Source organism: Xenopus tropicalis, chromosome 2 (genome assembly GCF_000004195.4).
Source record: "Xenopus tropicalis strain Nigerian chromosome 2, UCB_Xtro_10.0, whole genome shotgun sequence".
Lineage (NCBI taxonomy): Eukaryota > Metazoa > Chordata > Amphibia > Anura > Pipidae > Xenopus > Xenopus tropicalis.
The window spans coordinates 13,395,252-13,419,813 of NC_030678.2; the positions used below are offsets into that span (position 1 = coordinate 13,395,252).

Below are 24,562 nucleotides of genomic sequence, written 5' to 3' on the forward strand. Positions count from 1 at the left end.
AAGGGGTAATTATATCTTAGTTGGGATCAAGTACAGGTACTGTTTTATTATTACAGAGAAAAGGGAATCATTTAACCATTAAATAAACCCAATAGGACTGTTCTGCCCCAATAAGGGGTAATTATATCTTAGTTGGGATCAAGTACAGGTACTGTTTTATTATTACAGAGAAAAGGGAATCATTTAACCATTAAATAAACCCAATAGGACTGTTCTGCCCTCAATAAGGGGTAATTATATCTTAGTTGGGATCAAGTACAGGTACTGTTTTATTATTACAAAGAAAAGGGAATCATTTAACCATTAAATAATACCAATAGGACTGTTTTGCCCCCAATAAGGGGTAATTATATCTTAGTTGGGATCAAGTACAGGTACTGTTTTATTATTACAAAGAAAAGGGAATCATTTAACCATTAAATAATACCAATAGGGCTGTTCTACCCCCAATAAGGGGTAATTATATCTTAGTTGGGATCAAGTACAGGTACTGTTTTATTATTACAGAGAAAAGGGAATCATTTAACCATGAAATAAACCCAATAGGGCTGTTCTGCCCCAATAAGGGGTAATTATATCTTAGTTGGGATCAAGTACAGGTACTGTTTTATTTTTACAGAGAAAAGGGAATCATTTAACCATTAAATAAACCCAATAGGGCTGTTCTGCCCCCAATAAGGGGTAATTATATCTTAGTTGGGATCAAGTACAGGTACTGTTTTATTTTTACAGAGAAAAGGGAATCATTTAACCATTAAATAAACCCAATAGGGCTGTTCTGCCCCAATAAGGGGTAATTATATCTTAGTTGGGATCAAGTACAGGTACTGTTTTATTATTACAGAGAAAAGGGAATCATTTAACCATTAAATAAACCCAATAGGGCTGTTCTGCCCCCAATAAGGGGTAATTATATCTTAGTTGGGATCAAGTACAGGTACTGTTTTATTATTACAGAGAAAAAGGAATCATTTTTAAAAATTAGAATTATTTGCTTATAATGGGAGATGGCCTTTCCGTAATTCGGAACTTTCTGGATAATGGGTTTCCGGATAAGGGATCCAATACCTGTACTTACAGCCATGTCAGCCCAGGGCCACAGGGCTCCTAAACATGCTCTTATGAGCGGCACCCAAACTCATGGAGAAAGCAGCCTTTATCAAACATGTTAAGCACCCATCATCTTGGCACAGACAAACCATAGAAGTTTCAGACCCACACCGGCCTGTACTCTGCTCCTTGCGAGCAATTTGCTATTACAGTGAGTCAGATAACATTATCTTTATCCACTATGGACTTAGAGCCCCTACAGGGTGTGTGCAGGCTAGTCAATCTGGACTGGGCAATTGACTTACCAGAACATGCCCAAGGCTCTGATCTGTATGGCACCTTCCTATGTCTACAGGACCTCACTTGCCATAATGACCCAGGTTCTATGTAGAATATGGACTCAAAGTGCAAGCCCTTTACATTATGAGGAAAGACCTGTGAGTCATGGCTGTAGATGGAAATACAAACCACAGAAGCAGGAATTGAGAGTGAGCACACAGGATGTTGCTGGGGGGTGTCACTTCTTACAAACACTCGGTATAGGTTTTAGCGAGGAAAAGCCAATATAAATATAAATACTGTGAATATTTCCAACGCAGAGGCAGTGGATTGGCCACAACGTACCTTGTTGAGTTTCCCAAGTGATGATATCAGATCTGCCCATTCGCTTGAAGACTCAAAGTTCCGCAGGGCTTTCTCAATGACAGAGGAGTAATTTCTGTATCTGTAGTCTCCCAGCAGCTCCTGTTCTTCTGGATCCATCTTTCATGCATGCCCGGGTCCCTGCAGAGAATAAGAGTCTGAGTGACCCATGCACGGTTACAGAGAAAGTCAATCCCAATTGCAGATGCAAACTGGCCAAACCAGACTGATTGACCCCCCAGGCCAAGGCTCGGATCACAACAGGGTCAGTAGCCAATGTCAGTCCATGTAGGGCCAGCATTATAGACAGGATACAGGCTTTAGCATATTGAAATATATATATATATATATATATGCTATAGGCCAGCAAGTCCCTCGTTTCCTCCTTATACTTATCCTAAATTAAAAACCCAAAGAGCAAACATTAATATAATTAATAATCTGAATTATTCTTTTATATTTATGTGTTTGTCTGAGTATCCGGTTTGGTAGTGCCCACTCATATGAATACAAACAGACATGCAGAATAAGGTGTGCAGACTATGCCAGCATGCTGTAAGGAACATTACAGGTAACGGCTTATGTATGTTATGTATGTATGTATGTATGTATGTATGTATGTATAACTTTATTTATAAAGCGCCACAAGGGTACGCAGCGCTGTACAGTCTTACAGAATACAAAATTACACACAGGGAGGACAAGTGATATAATAAATAAATACATGTATATATATATATGTGCCATGTGGTATGAGACACAGTAGGAAGGAGGTCCCTGCCCCATAGAGCTTACAATCTGAGTGGTTGGGTAACATACAGGCACAAACTGGAAGGTATCCCCTTTAAACATTTTTTTTCTATTCATTCGAGTTTTGTGCCACACAGTTTCCCAAAAATCATATATTTTAAAATACTGACATTGGGACCTGTACTGGCACTTTGGCACCTGTCTGCTAAAAAAAAAACTTGGTACACCATTGCCCTTAAATAAAAGGAGGCAAATAACAGGTGGCTCTCTAATCACTGTGAAAGAATGCTCTGCTGTAAATGTAGCTGGAATCTCAGCCATAAAGCAGGGCAGAAATGTTGCACTGTGAGAGACAGGAAGGAGCATTACATGTTTGCTAAAACTTTTATAGGCAAATACAATAGTAACAAACAATTGTACAATGAAACTATTGAAATAGTGAATAAACATTGATGGTGCTTGATGGTAACTAAGCTGCAAAAAATCCATGTTGGACCATCTGGAACACCCCAGGTTCCAAGCATTCCAGAACCAGGTAAAATACCCAGTAACCCGAGTAACAGGAAACAAATGAATGAACAAAAACTGAATAGAATGTTTTTCAGAAGGAAAGTAAATAACTGTACCGTATACTTAAGCACCCCATGTACCCCTGGCTGCGCCATAGCCCTAACTGAACAGAAAGTGAATACTCTGCACTGCAACAAATTGTTAGGATTCCAATACTAAACCAACAAACCAGTGAGAGAGGGAGATCAGAAATATGTCTATGTACAAACTAGAAAGGTTCCAGACTGAAGGCGATTGAGAACACAGAGCTAGCACCCATCTGGGGGGGGCCCCATATTGCTATTGTAGCAAAGCTGAGGATCTCCTGTATACACATGGGTGTGTAATAACCACAGGACAAAGCAGGGATTACTTGGAGGCCTTGCTGTGTGTTGGTCCTGAAACAGCTATTATGGCCTTGACAACAGAGAAGGGCCCTTAAATAAACAAGCAGAGAAAAGGCAAATACGAACCCCCACCCCCTAAACAATATATACAGATGGAGCAAACTTTATCTAGACATTCTATAGTCAGTCTATATAACCAGATTATTTACCCACCTCTTCTACAACATGTGTCCTGGGACACTGCATAGAAACAAAGTTTGCTCCATCTGTAGGACTGATTCAGTCTCACAACACTTGGCTAATATGTTGCCAGGCAGCCCTAGGTTTACTGGAGGCAGGTCCAGGTTGGAAGTGGAGGACCCCCCAATGCAAAAACTGCCCCATAAGATATGAATGTTCTCGCTGCACTTTTAACCCAAACTGGACCCTAACCTGCACCCAACTCAGTTCAAATTTCTCTACTTTATGACCTGCACCCAGTCCGACTCTACCCCATAAGTCACCAAAGGGGTGGGCTTGGCACGATTACATCACCAAAAATGAGGGTCTCTGCTTGACCTACCAGAACCTGAGACTCACTCATGACTAAACTGAGTGGATGTAGGCTGACTTTCTGTTTGCTATGCATTTGCAACAGGACTATAATTTCCTGGACCTACGGCCCCCACCCTAATAGCTAAATTTTAGTAAAATGGTAGAAAATAGAACTTCCTCCAATACCTCCAGTATTTAGTAAGGTCCTCATCAGGCGGTGAGATTCCTAGTGCTTAGCCACAGAAGCCAATCACATGCCAGCCACTCCAACTGATTCTATGGGACCCCCATTAGGAGTTGCTATGGGAATGGGCATGGAAACCTGTCAGAAAGGGAAACCAGCAAACTGAACAAAACAGTTTTTGGGGTATCACGGGAGAAGATACAGAGGTTGAAAAAGGCCCTGGGCCTAAGGGACCCCAACGGCACAAATAAGCACAACTTCCACCACAGGATAAAGAAACCTGTAGCAGGAAGGAGGCAGCTCCCAACGTTACCTGCAGGCACTGAGCTACACGACTCAACACACAATGTAGGAAAAGGCTCGCATCATAACATCGTCCTCGTTAGCAGATCAGCTCAACGCCCTGCTTGCCACGTGCCAGAGCCACACCCCCTCTTTTGATTGACAGCTTCTGTTCACAAATGGAATGTGAGCACGAGGGTCCTGAAGGTGATCTTTAATTGATTTTGGGAGAAATATTAACATAATCTGATTATACTGGGTGTAACTTTGCACTCCTATGCCCTAGAGTGGTGCCAAAAGCCGAGGGAATGAAGGGTCTGCTCCCCTATAGTTACAGCACTGACACCCCAAAGCAGGCAGACTTTCTACAGCAGCATGTACCCCAGCTCTATGTTGTAGCAAACTCTCCCTTTCAGTCAATGCTTCAAATGATGGAAAAAAACAAAGGCAAGAGGAATCTCAAATATTTACACATATCTTTCTCCGAACTGCTTCATGCGACTCTCTGTGCAGACTTTCCAGTTGGAGATGCCCGTTCAGCTGCCCGTAGATGAGCCAACCATGGCTGAGTGCCTATTATTATTATTATTATTAACATTTACCGTATATACTCGAGTATAAGCCGATCCGAATATAAGCCGAGGTACCTAATTTTACCTAAGAAAACTGGAAAAACTTATTAACTCGAGTATAAGCCTAGGGTGGGAAATGCAGCAGCTACTGCTAAGTTTCAATAATCAAAATAAATACTGAAAAAATTACATTTAATGAGGCATCAGTGAGGTATATGTTTTTCAATATTTATTTAAAAGAAAAACAGTAAACTAGCTCTGTAAGTGGAGAAGAGGGTCAACAAAAACAACATGGTATCAACAATGATGCCTTAAGAGTATTACCCCCTTAGCTCAATCAGCAACCAAGCTAAAACACAAAGAGTTAAAATAATTCAAAACTATATTTAATTTATATAGAATATAAAGTGCAATGTCTAGTGCAGAATGGGGCAGGTGCGGATGGTAGATGAAGATGAATTTGGGAGCGGGCCAGGGCACTGGAGGGTCTGGTTTATGGGGGGCCTAATTTGTACACAAAGGACAGAGGGTGCTAGTCTAGATGGACCCATGGCACCCGACTCGAGTATAAGCCGAGGGGGACTTTTTCAGCACATTTTGGGTGCTGAAAAACTAGGCTTATACTTGAGTATATACAGTATTTATAAATGTGCCTAGTCAGCAGCTTACTGGCCCATGCATGGGGCAAAATCCATGGCCTGTGTCCCATATCTGGGACTGGGCAGACAATGATAGTACAGATGATTCTCAGGCCAATAATCAAGGCAATAACATACTGCATTTGCAGTTCCAATGAAGAAACAGCAGCAGGGCCAGAATCTGGGGGTAGAGTTGCCACTTGGCTGGTATTCCACTGGCCTGGCTGGTATTTTACTAACCGGGGTCAGTATTTCTAATCGACCTGTGATGTACTTGCCAGTAAATTTCTAATAACTAACCCTATGACCCCTGGCATTTCTTCGATATACCCCAAATTCCCTCCTGATCCACCTCGAAATGCCTATTTAAGCTCCCCCTCTACCCACGCCACTTACATATTCTGCTCCTGATGGTTTGGCCCCTCCCCATTTATATCATAGTCAAGCCGCTTATGTCACGGACCCGCCTCCACCTGGGCCAGTAATGTATTGGCCAAAAGGTGGCAACCCTACTTAGGGTTAAGGCAGCAGAGGCATGTGTCTATGGCAAAGTGAAAAGGGGGCATTCTGGGATGCACCAGGTCAAGTAGTGCTATTGCTACGTGGACAGGGTGTCAGGGGCAAATTTGGGTGTTTCTCAGCAGGCCACACATAGCGCGCCACACACACAGAGCGCCACACACAGCGCGCCACACACACAGAGCGCCACACACACAGAGCGCCACACACACAGAGCGCCACACACACAGCGCGCCACACACACAGCGCGCCACACACAGCGCGCCACACACAGCGCGCCACCCCAGAGCACAGGGTACCAATGCACATCCCCAAGAGGAAGATTACCGTGAGTGGGTAGGTCTGGGATACTGGGCACAGGTGGAACAGCAGAAGGTTATTCAGGGCAGATTGGATTGAGGGGCCCCAGCTTCTTGTAAAGCAAGATTTAGTTGTGTTGCCAAAACATCACATTAGAGATTGCATTGCCTAATAGTTCAGTGGTCTTCTTGGACCCGTCTCTTAATATTTCCAATTTTGATACATTTCGGGCCTCTTGGCATACATGCCTAGCTTTAGTCTAACACTGCCCAACCAGCAAGGCATGTAAGGCACCTCAGGGGCAGATGATTCTCGGTTTGAGTAGAGACCAGCTGCTCCCCCTCTGTGAGCCAAATGAACTGAATACTGTGATGTGGCCCCCTGCATACACAGCGCCCCACAATATACTGACATTTGGCCCACGTGTTGGTTGCCACCTTTAGAAGCCCTATGCAGTAGTCAGTGACATCCCATTGCTTCTAGTCTAAAAGCCACCTAACAGTCCTGGCAAGTCAGAGACTAGAAGTGGTTTCCTATGCCGATACGTATGGCTTGATGAGTAAATACGGGCACGGATCTGGCACTTGTCAGTAAATACACTTCCGCCTTTGACTGAGCCGTAGGATCCCTGTGTATTTCCAACTGCCGCCTTTGGTACAGCAGCCCCTCAGCATTCATTTGTATAAAACTGCCACCTTGCACCAGCCCCACTTTTGTGCCAGTTTTATCATTACTCTGTCTGTGCCCCAATGGGCCTACTCACTGGCCATACACGTAACAACTATCAGCTGGTAGGGACAATACTGACCCAATGTTCCATTCTCATACAGTGCTGGTGAGTTCTTTTCTTACAAGGGCAGGCACTGGTGCTAACATTTCCTAAGTGCACAACTGTAGATTGTAAGCTCTTCACCTCTTGTATCGGTTATTGATTGCTTTATATGTTACTGTCCAATGTATGTAACCCACCTATTGTACAGCGCTGCAGGATATGTTGGCGCTTTATAAATAAATGTTAATAATAATAATAATTTATAACAGTAGCCAATGCCAATAAATGCCCCCCGGCAACACAATCTATACATTGCCTACCTGGCACACAGACACCAGATCACAATTAGGACTGACATTTTATCAATTCAACCGACATTGTAGCAGGGGGAGACTAGTTTATCAAGGGGTTACAGCACACAATGCCAACACCAGATGTGAGTAAATTATATTGTAACCAGTGGCCTCACCATACTGGGGGGACAACTTTAACCAACTTTTAGTTGCTAAACTTAATACAGATTTTCATGGACCCATTGACTGGCCCTAATGAAAGGTTTCAGCCTAGATGGAAGTTACAATTCAATAACATCTGAGGGCATGGTGATACAAAATAATATGCTCTTGGCAACCTGCAAAATTCCCCACCCTGACACCCAGCCATGAAGCAAGCAATTATTCCTAAACCAACCGCACCCCTCCCCAAATGGGCTTATTTACCCTTTACTGATACAGCAGCAGCTCCCCAAATGGGCTTATTTACCCTTTACTGATACAGCAGCAGCTCCCTAAATGGGCTTATTTACCCTTTACTGATACAGCAGCAGCTCCCCAAATGGGCTTATTTACCCTTTACTGATACAGCAGCAGCTCCCCAAATGGGCTTATTTACCCTTTACTAATACAGCAGCAGCAGCTCCCCAAATGGACTTATTTACCCTTTACTAATACAGCAGCAGCAGCTCCCCAAATGGGCTTATTTACCCTTTAGTAATACAGCAGCAGCTCCCTAAATGGGCTTATTTACCCTTTAGTAATACAGCAGCAGCTCCCTAAATGGGCTTATTTACCCTTTAGTAATACAGCAGCAGCTCCCTAAATGGGCTTATTTACCCTTTAGTAATACAGCAGCAGCTCCCCAAATGGGCTTATTTACCCTTTAGTAATACAGCAGCAGCTCCCTAAATGGGCTTATTTACCCTTTAGTAATACAGCAGCAGCTCCCTAAATGGGCTTATTTACCCTTTAGTAATACAGCAGCAGCTCCCCAAATGGGCTTATTTACCCTTTAGTAATACAGCAGCAGCTCCCTAAATGGGCTTATTTACCCTTTACTAATACAGCAGCAGCTCCCCCAAATGGGCTTATTTACCCTTTACTAATACAGCAGCAGCCCCCCAAATGGGCTTATTTACCCTTTACTAATACAGCAGCAGCTCCCCAAATGGGCTCATTTACCCTTTACTAATACAGCAGCAGCTCCCCAAATGGGCTTATTTACCCTTTACTAATACAGCAGCAGCTCCCCAAATGGGCTTATTTACCCTTTACTAATACAGCAGCAGCTCCCCAAATGGGCTCATTTACCCTTTACTAATACAGCAGCAGCTCCCCAAATGGGCTCATTTACCCTTTACTAATACAGCAGCAGCTCCCCAAATGGGCTCATTTACCCTTTACTAATACAGCAGCAGCTCCCCAAATGGGCTTATTTACCCTTTACTAATACAGCAGAATCATTCCCACCAGTCACCGCCCCACAGAGCTTACAATCTAAGGTCTTGCTCTACAGATGTTTCTTGGTGAAGGTGTTGCTGGACTACAACTCCCAACATTCTTCACCATATAACCTAAAGTACAAGTATGCTGGGAGCTGCAGTAGTAGACCCAAGATTAGGAAGCAGGGATTATTGGTTCAACAAGCTCTTGATGAATAAGCCCCTGTGTATGTATTATGGATGCGCACTTTTCAAGGGGTGATTTTGGCCACCCTGGCCATTAGCGACAGAATCGCAATAAGCGGCAATCGGAGTGCTACTCACCTGCTCAGCGGCGCCCAGCCCTCTCCCTGCCAGCCAGCAGCCTCCTACCCGCACTGACACATTCCCACTGCCCGGCTGCCCCCAGCGCTCTCACTACACCAGCTTGTCAGCAAGAGCTTGGAACCTACCACTTACCGAGGGGGGGCCGGGCCTGCTGTTATACCGGGCAAACACAACTGGTTCCTATACTGCTTCTTTCTAACACCGTATATCTATGGTAACTTAACACAAGACAGAAGTTGAATTTATAAACAATAAAAAAAACTTGCGTCCGCATAACTCCTGATCCTGAATGACACTATCCCCCCATTAGGCACATGGTAGCGTCCCAGCAGGCTGCCTGGTTGGGCTTGTTCTGCTGCTGGTGATGTCACACAATCAACATTTCTCTCTCCTGAAATCCCATTGGCTGCCTGATTTCTACCCCTTTATATCATCATTATTATTGTTATTATAGAGCAGGTAGTCTGCCCAATTAATACTGTAAATCAGGAAATCTCTCCCATAATATGAATAACAACAACAATAATAATAATATCATTTTATCAGGCATTCACTAACCACCAAGTTAATTATTATTTTTTGTAGTAGTATTCTTTATAATAACAACAATAATAATAATAATAATAATAATAATAATAATAATAATAATAATAATAATAATAATAATAATAATAATAATAATAATAATAATAGTAATAATAATAATAATAATAATAATAATAATAATCAGGCATTCACTAACTATTTTCCCTTTGTTTCCCTTCCTTTCTGCCTAGGGTTGCCACGTTTTCTGTAAAACAATACCAGCTTTCCTATACTTTTGCCTTTTTTCCCTATTAATAACATTGGCATCAAACATCATTTTTACGGGCCAGCAAAATACTAGCCATGTGGCAACCCTATTCCTGCCCCCAACTAATCACCTTTATACCTCTAACATCAAACAGTAGTAGTAGCACCCAGCAGTGCCTACAATAATATGTTACCAGCAGTGTAATTATAGGGGAGAAAATTCCATTGCTGGGGTGGGGGGCTGAGTAGCAGGGCTTCCTGCAAGGTCATGTGATTCCCCATCACCCCCTGCCTGACTGTGCCTGGGGATGATCATTGGCTGCGCATGGAGTGGGGGCAGAAATACATTTTGCTGGGGGCCCAGGGACACAATATACACCCCTGAATATGAAGTAGTTATCTGTACATTTTCATGAAAGGTGAGAGTTGGCTTTGAATTACACTTTGTTTCATTATGAAAAATTGTAGTTTTGGGCTTACTTACCCTTTACACAAAAAGTACCCAATGGGATCTCTTTGCCCCAATACCCATGCCAACCTGCACTATGTATATAGAGAGTAAGGAGCTTACTAAGCTAATAAGTAGCTCTGTGTGTCTTCACCCATACAGTTACCTGGGATGCCAAGTGCTGGGCATGGTGGGAACATGTGGGTGGGGGGTTGGCAGGGTGGGACAATGGGACATCTGTATGGTATCTGCCACTGCAATGGCTGCCACTGAGCTAAAGGGTATCAGGCTGGGGAGGGACAGGGCAATTAAAGTCAGATTAAATCATGCACCTAAAGGGAAAGTTAATGTCTCACATACTGTATCTCACTCCCAGCACAGTGCTGTTCCTACTACTCTCCTCCTCTGCTCATTGGAGTATATTGCTCCATTGCAGTGCTGCCCCTAGTGGAGATGGAACTCTGGGAAAAGTACCCTTTGGCTGCCAGAGAGTTGTAGCCCAGCAACATCTGGAGGGCAGCAGCTCACACCACCTTTCCTTTCTATATTAAGTATCTTATGACAGTAAAGCAATACCCTGTGCCACACCTCTCACAACTCTGGTCATGCCCATTCCCACACCTTGTGTCTCAGCCCTTTCTCCTTGTAGATTGTAAGCTCTTTTGGGCAGGGCCCTCTTCACCTCTTGTATCGGTTATTGATTGCTTTATATGTTACTCTGTATGTCCAATGTATGTAACCCACTTATTGTACAGCGCTGCGGGATATGTTGGCGCTTTATAAATAAATGTTAATAATAATAATAATAATGTAGATTGTAAGCTCTTTTGGGCAGGGCTCCCTTCACCTCCTGTATCGGTTATTGATTGCTTTATATGTTACTCTGTATGTCCCATGTATGTAACCCACTTATTGTACAGCGCTGCGGGATATGTTGGTGCTTTATAAATAAATGTTAATAATAATGACAGTTCCTTGTCTTACTATACACCCTCTTCAGCACTTACAGCTTCATCCTTACACTACACCTGCTTGTTCTAATGCGCAGAAGTGCATGTTTTTCCCATAACCCCATTTATGAGAAACACTTTTATGATAACAATGTGATTAAATAAAGGATAATGATAACTATAGTAGTTATAAGAATGCAGCACTAATAACCCCTGATGCCTCACTCAACTCTCCATCTCTTGCTGTTAAGTATTACTAATTCTCTGTAGTGGGCTGCTCCCTAGTGGTAGTTTCTAGGTATGGCAGGACCAGTCATTTTCCCCTGGAACATTATAGCCAGAAAACATTACTGGAATTTCTCTATACTTTGATGGGTTTATGTTTTATCTGTAACACTTATTGCCACTTTTAATGTGACATTATCTAATAGATAAAGCACCCTAAAGATAGTAACACCCCCTCCCCATCAGAAGTCTTGTCAATTTGCCTCAGAGGGGGAAAACAAGAGGGCAATTGGACAGTCCTTGGAATAACTTTGTGCTAAGGATATAAATGCCCTTATACCCTTAGGCAGGATATACTAAGATTTTGTTATATGATCCCCTTATATACATAGTTATCTTATCCCCTCTCCCCCTTCAAGCACCTCTTCTCCCATCTTCCATTCCCTTTATCAGTTTAGCTTCTTCTCTGTACTTTCTTTATGCTCCATTCATTAACATTATACTCTCTATTATATTATCCAACAAAAACCCAGAGCAGAGCAACATCACATGACTTTCCTGTTTTCCCCACCAGGAACACTGTACTGCTGTGTAAAATAAGGAAGGGAGGTCGCTAGTTTATATATAAAACCTTATGAATATAGACAAAATTGCAGAGCGGGAAGGATTTTGCAGATGCGCTTGACATTGTTTTTGTTTATTGACAGATCAGTAAAGTATTGGCTGCAACTACTTTGAGCAACACCACATCCCCTGAGTCCAATGCAGACCCCCCCATTCCCATATATTAGGCACCAGACACTGTTTAAATGAATTATTTATTTATAAACACACAGGACACACACATCTATGGTGATTTAGGGCTCGGCTCACACAATGTGGATATAAGGGATAACGCGGCACAGAGTATTGCAGTATAATTACCACGGCACAACTTTCTTCTCACTCACCAACTCCCCGTGGGGAGAATGTGCATTGTTGGGCAGGAGAGCTAAATACACAGGGGTCTCTGCACCTTCATCTGGGGATTTGGGGGCTTTGGGCCCAGCCATGTCAGTCCTCACCCACCCCGGGCAGCAGGCGTTGAGCAGAATCCCATCATCTTTCCTCTTCTCATTCAGCTCCCTGGCTTGGATTCGGGACAGTACAGTCACCCCGACTTTGGACACCCCATAAGCTGTGTTTGGCCACCCTTCCTTCTGATGGGCTCCCTTCTTGGCATCTTCTACAAACTTCTCCATGAGGGTCACCAACTCCTCCTCTGTGATGGTGTCGCTGCGGAACACCTTCTGCAGTTCTGGGCTACAGCCTTGGAGAGCACTACTACTTAACATGCTGGATACATTGACCACGCGCCCTGGGGGGACACAACAGTACTATATGTAATCAAACCAGGACTGATACTAGCCATCATTATTAGCTGCCCTACATGCCCAGAATTGGTCAGGCAGTTTGGTTCATTTTGTACTATACTGATTAATTGTCTGGACATGTCTGTGAGGCCCCCTTAGCTCATAACAATGTTATAGATATATAGAAACATTGGGGTAACAGTCACCCTGCTATAGTTCCAGGGGTACCCAGGCACAAATAAGCACTCACCCCAAATCCCCCCCTAACTGGCCTTCAGGCTGGGCCCCCTTAGCCCATAACAAGGTTACAGATATATAGAAACATTGGGGTAACAGTCACCCTGCTATAGTTCCAGGGGTACCCAGGGCACAAATAAGTACTCACCCCAAATCTCCCCCTAACTGGCCTTCAGGCTGGGCCCCCTTAGCCCATAACAGGGTTACAGATATATAGAAACATTGGGGTAACAGTCACCCTGCTATAGTTCCAGGGGTACCCAGGGCACAAATAAGCACTCACCCCAAATCCCCCCCTAACTGGCCTTCAGGCTGGGCCCCCTTAGCCCATAACAAGGTTACAGATATATAGAAACATTGGGGTAACAGTCACCCTGCTATAGTTCCAGGGGTACCCAGGGCACAAATAAGCACTCACCCCAAATCCCCCCCTAACTGACCTTCAGGCTGGGCCCCCTTAGCCCATAACAAGGTTACAGATATATAGAAACATTGGGGTAACAGTCACCCTGCTATAGTTCCAGGGGTACCCAGGGCACAAATAAGCACTCACCCCAAATCCCCCCCTAACTGACCTTCAGGCTGGGCCCCCTTAGCCCATAACAAGGTTACAGATATATAGAAACATTGGGGTAACAGTCACCCTGCTATAGTTCCAGGGGTACCCAGGGCACAAATAAGCACTCACCCCAAATCCCCCCCTAACTGGCCTTCAGGCTGGGCCCCCTTAGCCCATAACAAGGTTACAGATATATAGAAACATTGGGGTAACAGTCACCCTGCTATAGTTCCAGGGGTACCCAGGGCACAAATAAGCACTCACCCCAAATCTCCCCCACAATTTAGGTGCCTTGCAGAAGACACATATCAGTCAGTGCCAGGTACTTACCTTGAGGCCTGACCTGAGGCAGCAGCTCATTACACACATCCCTGGTAGCAAAGAAGTTGGTTTGCAGCGTGACATTAGCCTGGGTGCCAAATGGGGTTGGATCAGTACCTGACGATGATAAAAAAGACAGAATGAGAACAATGATGAGGTACAGTTAGGCCTGTATAGAGGCCACAGAGGCCTGGGTGTAGACCAACAATCTAGCCTTTCCACTTATTTAGGTGCCAAGAGGCTGGCAATCCTTTATTTGGTGCCAGAGTTAAATTAAGGACAGACACAGGTCCATTTGAGAAGCACTGCTGCCTGGTGCAACTTCCAGAGCTGGGGTGCCAGTGTTGGTGGCTTTTTCAGCTCACTATCGCCACCTCCTGTCCAGCTCCATATTACCAGCTGTGTTGGACTCTTAAGGAGCCCAAACAGGGTGAGATTCAAGCTGTCAGTTTGAGTCCTTCAGACTGATCTGGCATCTTATCTGCTAATGTATGGGGCCCCCCAACGGGCCTCCTCTATCTGACTGACAATTGGCCAGGTGTCAAATAGGCAGGTGTGATTTTCCCATCAGATTGGGGACCACATTGGCCCATTGATGCAGTCCTCGGCCCAACGGCTCCTATGTCCGTCCTTGTAATTTGATCATTTGGCCCTAGAGCCTAACCATAGAATTAGCCCAATATTTACCACCTTAGGCGGGCATATCGGTAAAAGATCCGCTTGTGTGGCGAGTATGTATGGACAGCTTTAAACTGGGCTCTATATCTCTAAAGGTTGGTCCCCAGACAGCAGAGGAGGGGCCCAAAGCTCCAGGATATCTGGCTGCTGTTCCACAGAGACGTTCTAATACATAAGGTAATATTTCCATATGCAGAAATAAAGGGGTCCTTCTCCTAAGGGTGTCAGGGTTCCAGATAGTTGATAAAGCCAAGATTATTCTGCACCTGATGCGACTAATACAGATAATAATAATATAAAATAATCCTTATTGGATGTAAAACACTCCTATTTGGTTTATTTAATGGTTAAATGTTTCCCTTTTCTCTGTAATAATAAAACAGTACCTGTACTTGATCCCAACTAAGATATAATTAACCCTTATTGGGGGCAGAACAGCCCTATTGGGTTTATTTAATGGTTAAATGATTCCCTTTTCTCTGTAATAATAAAACAGTACCTGTACTTGATCCCAACTAAGATATAATTACCCCTTATTGGGGGCAGAACAGCCCTATTTGGTTTATTTAATGGTTAAATGTTTCCCTTTTCTCTGTAATAATAAAACAGTACCTGTACTTGATCCCAACTAAGATATAATTACCCCTTATTGGGGCAGAACAGTCCTATTGGGTTTATTTAATGGTTAAATGATTCCCTTTTCTCTGTAATAATAAAACAGTACCTGTACTTGATCCCAACTAAGATATAATTACCCCTTATTGGGGGCAGAACAGCCCTATTGGGTTTATTTAATGGTTAAATGATTCCCTTTTCTCTGTAATAATAAAACAGTACCTGTACTTGATCCCAACTAAGATATAATTACCCCTTATTGGGGGCAGAACAGCCCTATTGGGTTTATTTAATGGTTAAATGATTCCCTTTTCTCTGTAATAATAAAACAGTACCTGTACTTGATCCCAACTAAGATATAATTACCCCTTATTGGGGGCAGAACAGTCCTATTGGGTTTATTTAATGGTTAAATGATTCCCTTTTCTCTGTAATAATAAAACAGTACCTGTACTTGATCCCACCTAAGATATAATTAATCCTTATTGGATGTAAAACGGTCCTATTGGGTTTAATTAATGTTTTATTGATTTTTTAGTAGCCTTAAGGTATGGAGATCCAAATTACAGAAAGATCCCCTATCTGGAATACCCTTGGTCCCGAGCATTCTGGATAAGGGGTCCTGTACCTGTATAATGCCAACCCAATGCAGCAAGGCAATCCAGCCTGTACTGAGCTAAACCCCTTCAATTGCTGTAAAACTACAATTCCCAGCAATCCCTGGAAGCACAGAGCTGAAAAATAATCATATCATATTCATCTCTTTGCCGACAGTTGTAGAATTGGCACTTTGCTCGCTACAATCTGGACAACTTTTGGTCACACCCAGGTCCCCCCCCCCCCCCATTTACACACCAACTGGCTCCAACCACAGCGCCTTTCCAATAGCAATTTATTTGCCCTGGGCAATGGAACAGCCCTCGGGAAGTAACTGGAAAAGCCCACAGACCATATAAAGCAAGTCACTTTATGGCAGTGGTTCCACAATTGGCACTGCCTTTAGCACTGGGGCCATGAGTTCAATAACAGCCAGGGAACTATCTGCAGAGAGTCAGTTACAATACAAATAATAATAATTCAGTGAAGGTGAAGTTCGAGCTTAAAGGGCAAACGCTGTCACAGAAACAAGAAATGCAGGTAATTCTGGGTCCAATGCGCCAATGAAGTGTTATGTTTTAGTTAACCAATCATTATCCTCGGCTGAGGCGTCAGCTGACATAAAGATCCCGTCCAGAAGCACTGGGAATAAATCAGCCCAACTGCAAAGTTGCTTTTATTACTTTTGTCTAAAATGTCTAACTGCAAACACAAGGGGCCCCATAATGCTAAGGGGGGAAATTGTATTATTATTATTATTTATTTATAAAGCGCCAACATATCCCGCAGCGCTGTACAATAAGTGGGTTCCATACATGGGACATACAGAGTAACATATAAAGCAATCAATAACCGATACAGGAGGTGAAGAGGGCCCTGCCCAAAAGAGCTTACACTCTACAAGAGTAAGTGATATTAGAAAGCGTAAGGTGATTACAGTATCAGTAAATACCGGGAACTTCTTTCCATCTGACCCCGGAGTCAGGTCACACACTGCTCTGTAATGGGACGTTGCTATAGACACACTGTAGCAACACCTGCCAGACTCCCCCAAGGAACTCAATGCTGTCTCCCTGAAACACTGCTCCTGGGGGGCACTTACCTTTAAATGCAATGCCAGCGTTGTTAATGAGCACATCGATCCCCCCATACTTCTCCTTTAAGAAACTCCCCAGGGCCCTAATGCTCTGCAGGTCATTGATATCCAGCTGGTGGAAGTGGGGGGACAGCCCTTCCTGCTCCTTCAGGGCCCGGACTGCTTCTTCTCCCAACTTGGGGTCCCTGGCCGTCAGGTACACGTCTCCCTTGAACTGTTTGCAGAGGGCTCTCACTATGGCCAGCCCGATGCCTTTATTGCCCCCTGTGACTACTGCCACCTTTGCACTGGCCATGCTGTTAATATAGTTTATAAGTACAGTGGCTGCAGCCTGAGTCGCTCTCCCACAGCAGCTCCTGTTATAGTGACACTCACTCCCCTCCCTCTGGGAACGCAGCCAGTGTAGCGGCGTCTCTCCGCCTCCAGGGCCCCAGTGCCCATCCCCAGTGCCCATAGCTTCCAGGCTTTGTACTAAACAGCGCCACCTGCTGCATGAAGGCGAAATAACCCTGTGCGCTTTTTCCCCAGTGCCCCTTAAAGTGATACTGACACGAAAAGACTTCAAAAAAATGTCAAAATATGAATATACATATAGGTCTTGCAAAGACAGTGTTATGATATATGTAAAAAAAATATTTACTTTCTGGTGTCAGTATCTCTTTAATTCCCAGGGACAGTCGCTCATTTCCAATCAGAAAGCAGTTCTAATGAGCAGTTCTAATCTGCAGAGGGTATTACTATTATTAACATTTATTTATAAAGCGCCAACATATCCCGCAGCGCTGTACAATAAGTGGGTTACATACATTGAACATACAGAGTAACATATAAAGCAATCAGTAACCGATACAAGAGGTGAAGAGAGCCCTGCCCAAAAGAGCTTACAATCTACTTTATTATTATTATTATTATTATTATTAACATTTATTTATAAAGTGCCAACATATCCCGCAGCGCTGTACAATAAGTGGGTTACATACATGGGACATACAGAGTAACATATAAAGCAACCAATAACCGATACAAGAGGTGAAGAGAGCCCTGCCCAAAAGAGCTTACACTCTACAAGGAGAAAGGGTTGAGACACAAGGTGTGGGAATGGGCAGATTACCCATTGTACAGTGCTGCGGGATATGTTGACGCTTTATAAATAAATGTTAATAATAATAATACTGCTTTCATTAGCAGTGACATTTAAAAATACTGGAATGTATATCATTAGGCAGCATTTTCATTTTGGGTTTATATCCCCTTTAACCCTTTAAAGGTGTAGCCCCAGTGGTACCAAGGGATGAATCGGTGCAGCCGTATTTACACAGTAGAATAGGCCTGGGCTTGCTGTGTGTGCATGTAGCGGCTGGCAGCTGATTGGCAGATTGAAGCTATTGTCTGGGAAATCCTTATTCTGACCTAACATGCTCTGTGCTGCCTGTGCTCTCATGTCAGCGTGACTCAGCCTTTCCCTCATGTCGCTCTTCCAGTCTCACTTTAGAAAAACCCGTAGAACTAATTGGTATAAACGAACCCATATGCACTGCTGTTGTATGTATGTATGTATAACTTTATTTATAAAGCACCACAAGGATACGCAGCGCTGTACAATCTTACAGTATACACAATTACACACAGGGAGGACAAGTGTTATAACAAATACAATAAATATATATAAATACACAGGGAGTAAGGGCCATGTGGTATGAGACACAGTAGGAAGGAGGTCCCCGTAGAGCTTACAATCTAAGTCTGTGAATGGAGGATTCCATATGGTCTTCTGCCACGGTGCCTTTTTCTGAATGTGTCACATGGTATATCCCAATCAGTGAGGGTAAAACACATTTAGATCTGAGGAACATCTTCATACAGCCCCTAAGTTTGCTCATAGCCTGTACAGAGAGATACCATAAAACTATGGCACATAGGGATTCCCCTGTACTAAGCACAATTCAGCAGGAACAGCCCCCTAAGTTTGCTCATAGCCTGTACAGAGAGATAATATAAAACTATTTCTGATAACTGAAATATCAAAGGGATTCCCCTGTACTAAGCACAATTCAGCAGGAACAGCCCCCTAAGTTTGCTCATAGCCTGTACAGAGAGATACCATAAAACTATGGCAGCATAGGGATACCCCTGTACTAAGCACAATTCAGCAGGAACAGCCCCCTAAGTTTGCTCATAGCCTGTACAGAGAGATACCATAAAACTATGGCACATAGGGATTCCCCTGTACTAAGCACAATTCAGCAGGAACAGCCCCCTAAGTTTGCTCATAGCCTGTACAGAGAGATGCCATAAAACTATGGCAGCATAGGGATTCCCCTGTACTAAGCACAATTCAGCAGGAACAGCCCCCTAAGTTTGCTCATAGCCTGTACAGAGAGATACCATAAAACTATGGCAGCATAGGGATTCCCCTGTACTAAGCACAATTCAGCAGGAACAGCCCCCTAAGTGTGCTCAAAGCCTGTACAGAGAGATACCATAAAACTATGGCAGCATAGGGATACCCCTGTACTAAGCACAATTCAGCAGGAACAGCCCCCTAAGTTTGCTCATAGCCTGTACAGAGAGATACCATAAAACTATGGCACATAGGGATTCCCCTGTACTAAGCACAATTCAGCAGGAACAGCCCCCTAAGTTTGCTCATAGCCTGTACAGAGAGATGCCATAAAACTATGGCAGCGTAGGGATTCCCCTGTACTAAGCACAATTCAGCAGGAACAGCCCCCTAAGTTAGCTCATAGCCTGTACAGAGAGATACCATAAAACTATGGCAGCATAGGGATTCCCCTGTACTAAGCACAATTCAGCAGGAACAGCCCCCTAAGTTTGCTCATAGCCTGTACAGAGAGATAATATAAAACTATTTCTGATAACTGAAATATCAGAGGGAATGATGGCGCTCTAACTACCATTTAGATGTGCTTGCTGTATGTACATGTACCAGTCAGTAGATTGGAAAGGAGAATAAGTTGCAGATGCTTCTTGTTGCTGTTGCGCCTGTGCTGCCTGTGCTGCCTGTGCTCTCAATGCTGTGTCACCGTGACTCAGGCTTTTCCTTCAGTTGACCTGCAAGTTAGTTATGTTATATAAAGGAATGAACTATAACAACACTGTGGGCGTTGGTATCTGTGCAGGCAAAATCATACTGAATGCTTGTGTACAGTAGCCCTGGGTTTCTATATATATAATGTTTCTATATATATGTAACCTTGTTATGAGCTAAGGGGGCCCAGCCTGAAGGCCAGTTAGGGGGGGATTTGGGGTGAGTGCTTATTTGTGTCCTGGGTACCCCTGGAACTATAGCGGGGTGACTGTTACCCCAATGTTTCTATATATCTGTAACCTTGTTATGGGCTAAGGGGGCCCAGCCTGAAGGCCAGTTAGGGGGGGGATTTGGGGTGAGTGCTTATTTGTGCCCTGGGTACCCCTGGAACTATAGCAGGGTGACTGTTACCCCAATGTTTCTATATATCTGTAACCTTGTTATGGGCTAAGGGGGCCCAGCCTGAAGGCCAGTTAGGGGGGGAGATTTGGGGTGAGTGCTTATTTGTGCCCTGGGTACCCCTGGAACTATAGCAGGGTGACTGTTACCCCAATGTTTCTATATATCTGTAACCTTGTTATGGGCTAAGGGGGCCCAGCCTGAAGGCCAGTTGGGGGGGGGGGAGATTTGGGGTGAGTGCTTATTTGTGCCCTGGGTACCCCTGGAACTATAGCAGGGTGACTGTTACCCCAATGTTTCTATATATCTGTAACCTTGTTATGGGCTAAGGGGGCCCAGCCTGAAGGCCAGTTAGGGGGGGATTTGGGGTGAGTGCTTATTTGTGCCCTGGGTACCCCTGGAACTATAGCAGGGTGACTGTTACCCCAATGTTTCTATATATCTGTAACCTTGTTATGGGCTAAGGGGGCCCAGCCTGAAGGCCAGTTAGGGGGGGATTTGGGGTGAGTGCTTATTTGTGCCTTGGGTACCCCTGGAACTATAGCTGGGTGACTGTTACCCCAATGTTTCTATATATCTGTAACCTTGTTATGGGCTAAGGGGGCCCAGCCTGAAGGCCAGTTAGGGGGGGATTTGGGGTGAGTGCTTATTTGTGCCCTGGGTACCCCTGGAACTATAGCAGGGTGACTGTTACCCCAATGTTTCTATATATCTGTAACCTTGTTATGGGCTAAGGGGGCCCAGCCTGAAGGCCAGTTAGAGGGAGATTTGGGGTGAGTGCTTATTTGTGCCCTGGGTACCCCTGGAACTATAGCAGGGTGACTGTTACCCCAATGTTTCTATATATCTGTAACCTTGTTATGGGCTAAGGGGGCCCAGCCTGAAGGCCAGTTAGGGGATGATTTGGGGTGAGTGCCCTGGGTACCCCTGGAACTTTATTACCACAGTCTGTAGATAATCTAACAAAGATTTAAAGACTGGCCCCCCAGCTGTTGAGCGCTGCACCTCCCCAACAGGCAAAGACTGACATCCAGGGTTTCAGCCAATTATTGAGTCACACACTGTTTAGTAAATTATGTTTTTATTTCTAATGAAAATAAAATAAGAGAACATTTTTGGCAGATAGAGGGATATATGGTCTTGGGTACTTAAGGCAGGTTTTTTAATAAGAACATACAGGTTAGGAATGAGCAGCCGGAGTGGGGGGACTTTACCAATTTACCACGGCACAACTTTCTTCCCACGGCACAACTTTTTTATCACTCACCAACTCCCCATGGGGAGAATGTGCATTGTTGGGCAGGAGAGCTAAATACACAGGGGTCTCTGCACCTTCATCTGGGGTTTTGGGGGCTTTGGACCCAGCCATGTCAGTCCTCACCCACCCCGGGCAGCAGGCGTTGAGCAGAATCCCATCATCTTTCCTCTTCTCATTCAGCTCCCTGGCTTGGATTCGGGACAGTACAGTCACCCCGATTTTGGACACCCCATAAGGTGTGTCCGGCCACCCTTGTTCCTGAAGGGCTCCCTTCTTGGCATCTTCTACAAACTTCTCCATGAGGGTCACCAACTCCTCCTCTGTGATGGTGTCGCTGCGGAACACCTTCTGCAGTTCTGGGCTACAGCGCCCGAGGGCCATGTAACTCGCAATGCTGGACACATTAACCACCCGACCTAAGGGAAAGGAACAGAGAAAGCAAGGACTGTCTAGGGGGCACCGTCTGGTTCCCAATCAATTGATAAGATGATAATGAGGAGTAGATATATGTACAACTATCTGCAGGCACTGAAACACCAAATAAAACCAGACATAGTATATTTTATAATAATTACAAATCTCACATTTTGGTGCAAATTTTGACTCTTCCTGATCTATAATTCCTTGGTTCCCAGAAGATCTGGGAATATGTTTGGCTTCAGGGTTGTGTGAGTCCAATAAGGTTGTAGGAGCAACACACACATTGTATAGTTATCAGCCCAATACTCAGGGTCTGTGCTGGAAATGTGTCCTGTTGCCAACCAAGACTCCAACTCCCACAATGCATTGTGATTCTCCCTCTCTATACTGGACTGGGGGGGGGGGGGGGGGTACATTTCCTTTAATGTTTATACTTACAATTAAATCTGCATTCATTGTGTAAAATTGGATTTGGGTTTACTTCCCCTTTACCTGTAAAATTAAACTGTTCCTCAGATCAGCACTGCTCTGCATTGTTTATTGCAAGAAATAACAAAATATACTTTATTTGCTTACATTAATACCACAGGCACATATATATATGTGCGCCGCCCCTTTAAACTCAGCAGTAAAGTGAGACTAATGGTAGGAAAGACACTAAGGGGCACATTTAGAAAAGCACGAACGCTCGAGTGTTCATGCGAACGCTCCTAGCATATTTTCGCCATTTTTTTCGGGCGTCCGCACGACTTTTTCGTACAGCGCACGACTTTTTCGGACGTTTGCACGAAAAAATCGGAAAGGTTTTACCGCTGTTTACAATTGTTCGTTACGAAAATTTCGTGACTTTCGAATCGCCAATACGATATTATCGTGAGTAATACGATTTTTTCGTAAGCATTTTCGTGATATTTACGATCTTCCAAAATTTTCGTTTCCAATACGATTTTTTCCCATTCGTGATTCGGATTCGTGGATTAGTAAATGTGCCCCTATGGGTGACACTAATTACTCACCATGGGGCTTAATCAGTGGGAGGAGCTCATTGCAGACGTCTCTGGTGGCGAAGAAGTTGGTTTTCAGAGTCACCTCGGCCTGGGTGCCAATTGGGGTGGTGTCGTCAACTGGCGAGATAGAGAGACAGAAAGGGAACAGGAATATTATACTTGTCTATGGTTTTATAAGCACAGCACTAGCCCCACCAACCGGGGGCATTAAGTGACCCTTTATGTCACAGACTCATGTAGTGGGTGCGACTAGAGCACTCATATGGCAGCTCCCAGGCCCAGACATGGCTGCAATAATCATAATGGCCTTTACAAAGCCAGAAATGATACAGCAGCTATGTTACACTAATCTGTGTCTATATTATAGATACACTCCTGTCAGACTCTCCCAAGAGCCTCTGTGGCTGTATTGTTATGTTATGCTGTGTGGGTAGGTTATTGGAATAATAATCACTCCGAGGTGGGGGGGCACTTACCTTTAAAAGCAACGCCAGCGTTGTTAATGAGCACATCGATCCCCCCGTACTTCTCCTTTAAGAAACTCCCCAGGGTCCTAATGCTCTGCAGGTCATTGATATCCAGCTGGTGGAAGTGGGGGGACAGCCCTTCCTGCTCCTTCAGGGCCCGGACTGCTTCTTCTCCCAACTTGGGGTCCCTGGCTGTCAGGTACACGTCTCCCTTGAACTGTTTGCAGAGGGCTTTCACTATGGCCAGTCCGATGCCTTTATTGCCCCCTGTGACTACTGCCACCTTTGCACTGGCCATGCTGTCCAAAGAGTTTGTGTGGTACGGAGATCTAATGACTGGGGCTCCGGTGCTGCTGTGAGTGGGAAAGCTTTGCCGCTCCCTGCAACTTACTCCCCAGCACTAAGCCCTGCCTGCCCCACCTTAAACTGCAAATACTATACAGATTCAATTATACATATTATATAAATATTAAACAGCACCACCTACTGCCCATCAATGGAATGCTCTGTATCAAAATGATGGTTTAAAAACGTGTGCATGGCTTCAGAAACATGAAAAGCCCTACTATTTAAGGAAAGATACCCTACATTATACTCTGTCCCTTAGGTACTGACGTATACAGGGCTGGGCCAGGGATATAGGGGCCCCTAGCAATGCAAGTAGGCTCTGGTACTCTCTATAGGGATAGGGGGAATAACATGAATCAGGGATGTACAAGATGGTACAAGAGCTGAAAAAGTCCCAAGCCCCCCATCATGCTGACAATGGTGGATTAACTGTGTCCCCCCCCCCTGTATATCTGTTATGAGCTAAGGGGTCCCAGCCTGAAGGCCAGTTAGGGGGGATTTGGGGTGAGTGCTTATTTGTGCCCTGGGTACCCCTGGAACTATAGCAGGGTGACTGTTACC

General features: G+C 44.3%; 3 protein-coding genes across 4 annotated transcripts in view; all 3 read right to left on the bottom strand.

Moving 5' to 3' along the window:
* Positions 1-9,286, bottom strand: part of dop1b (DOP1 leucine zipper like protein B) — a 64,596-nt gene extending 55,310 nt beyond the window's left edge. For both annotated transcript variants that reach the window (XR_004221205.1, XM_004912123.4), the window contains exons 1-2: positions 9,181-9,286; positions 1,675-1,833 (exon numbers count right to left, since the gene is read on the bottom strand). Coding sequence is in view for 1 of the 2 variants with exons in the window: in XM_004912123.4 (XP_004912180.1) it covers positions 1,675-1,812 (138 nt within the window). In the remaining variant the exon portion in view is untranslated. The remainder of the gene's footprint in view (positions 1-1,674; positions 1,834-9,180) is intronic.
* A 3,116-nt stretch (positions 9,287-12,402) lies between these two features.
* Positions 12,403-17,395, bottom strand: cbr1.1 (carbonyl reductase 1, gene 1). Its single transcript, NM_001011190.1, has 3 exons — positions 17,060-17,395; positions 14,077-14,184; positions 12,403-12,955 (listed from the first exon to the last, which is right to left on the bottom strand). The coding sequence occupies exons 1-3, from the start codon at positions 17,346-17,348 to the stop codon at positions 12,519-12,521; spliced, it is 834 nt and encodes a 277-aa protein (NP_001011190.1). The 5' UTR covers positions 17,349-17,395; the 3' UTR covers positions 12,403-12,518.
* A 4,170-nt stretch (positions 17,396-21,565) lies between these two features.
* On the bottom strand, positions 21,566-23,966 carry cbr1.2 (carbonyl reductase 1, gene 2). The gene is made up of 3 exons (XM_004912124.3): positions 23,663-23,966; positions 23,196-23,303; positions 21,566-22,175 (listed from the first exon to the last, which is right to left on the bottom strand). The coding sequence occupies exons 1-3, from the start codon at positions 23,949-23,951 to the stop codon at positions 21,712-21,714; spliced, it is 861 nt and encodes a 286-aa protein (XP_004912181.1). The 5' UTR covers positions 23,952-23,966; the 3' UTR covers positions 21,566-21,711.
* Between the last annotated feature and the right edge of the window lie 596 nt (positions 23,967-24,562).

Coding starts and splice junctions, on each gene's coding strand:
- cbr1.1 (NM_001011190.1), bottom strand. CDS start 17,348: ATGGCCAGTGCAAAGGTGGCAGTAGTCACAGGGGGCAATAAAGGCATC. Junction 14,185..17,059: donor CGCTGGCATTGCATTTAAAG/GTAAGTGCCCCC, acceptor TATCATCGTCAG/GTACTGATCCAACCCCATTT. Junction 12,956..14,076: donor GCCTCAGGTCAGGCCTCAAG/GTAAGTACCTGG, acceptor GTGTCCCCCCAG/GGCGCGTGGTCAATGTATCC.
- cbr1.2 (XM_004912124.3), bottom strand. CDS start 23,951: ATGGCCAGTGCAAAGGTGGCAGTAGTCACAGGGGGCAATAAAGGCATC. Junction 23,304..23,662: donor CGCTGGCGTTGCTTTTAAAG/GTAAGTGCCCCC, acceptor CTATCTCGCCAG/TTGACGACACCACCCCAATT. Junction 22,176..23,195: donor CCCACTGATTAAGCCCCATG/GTGAGTAATTAG, acceptor CCTTTCCCTTAG/GTCGGGTGGTTAATGTGTCC.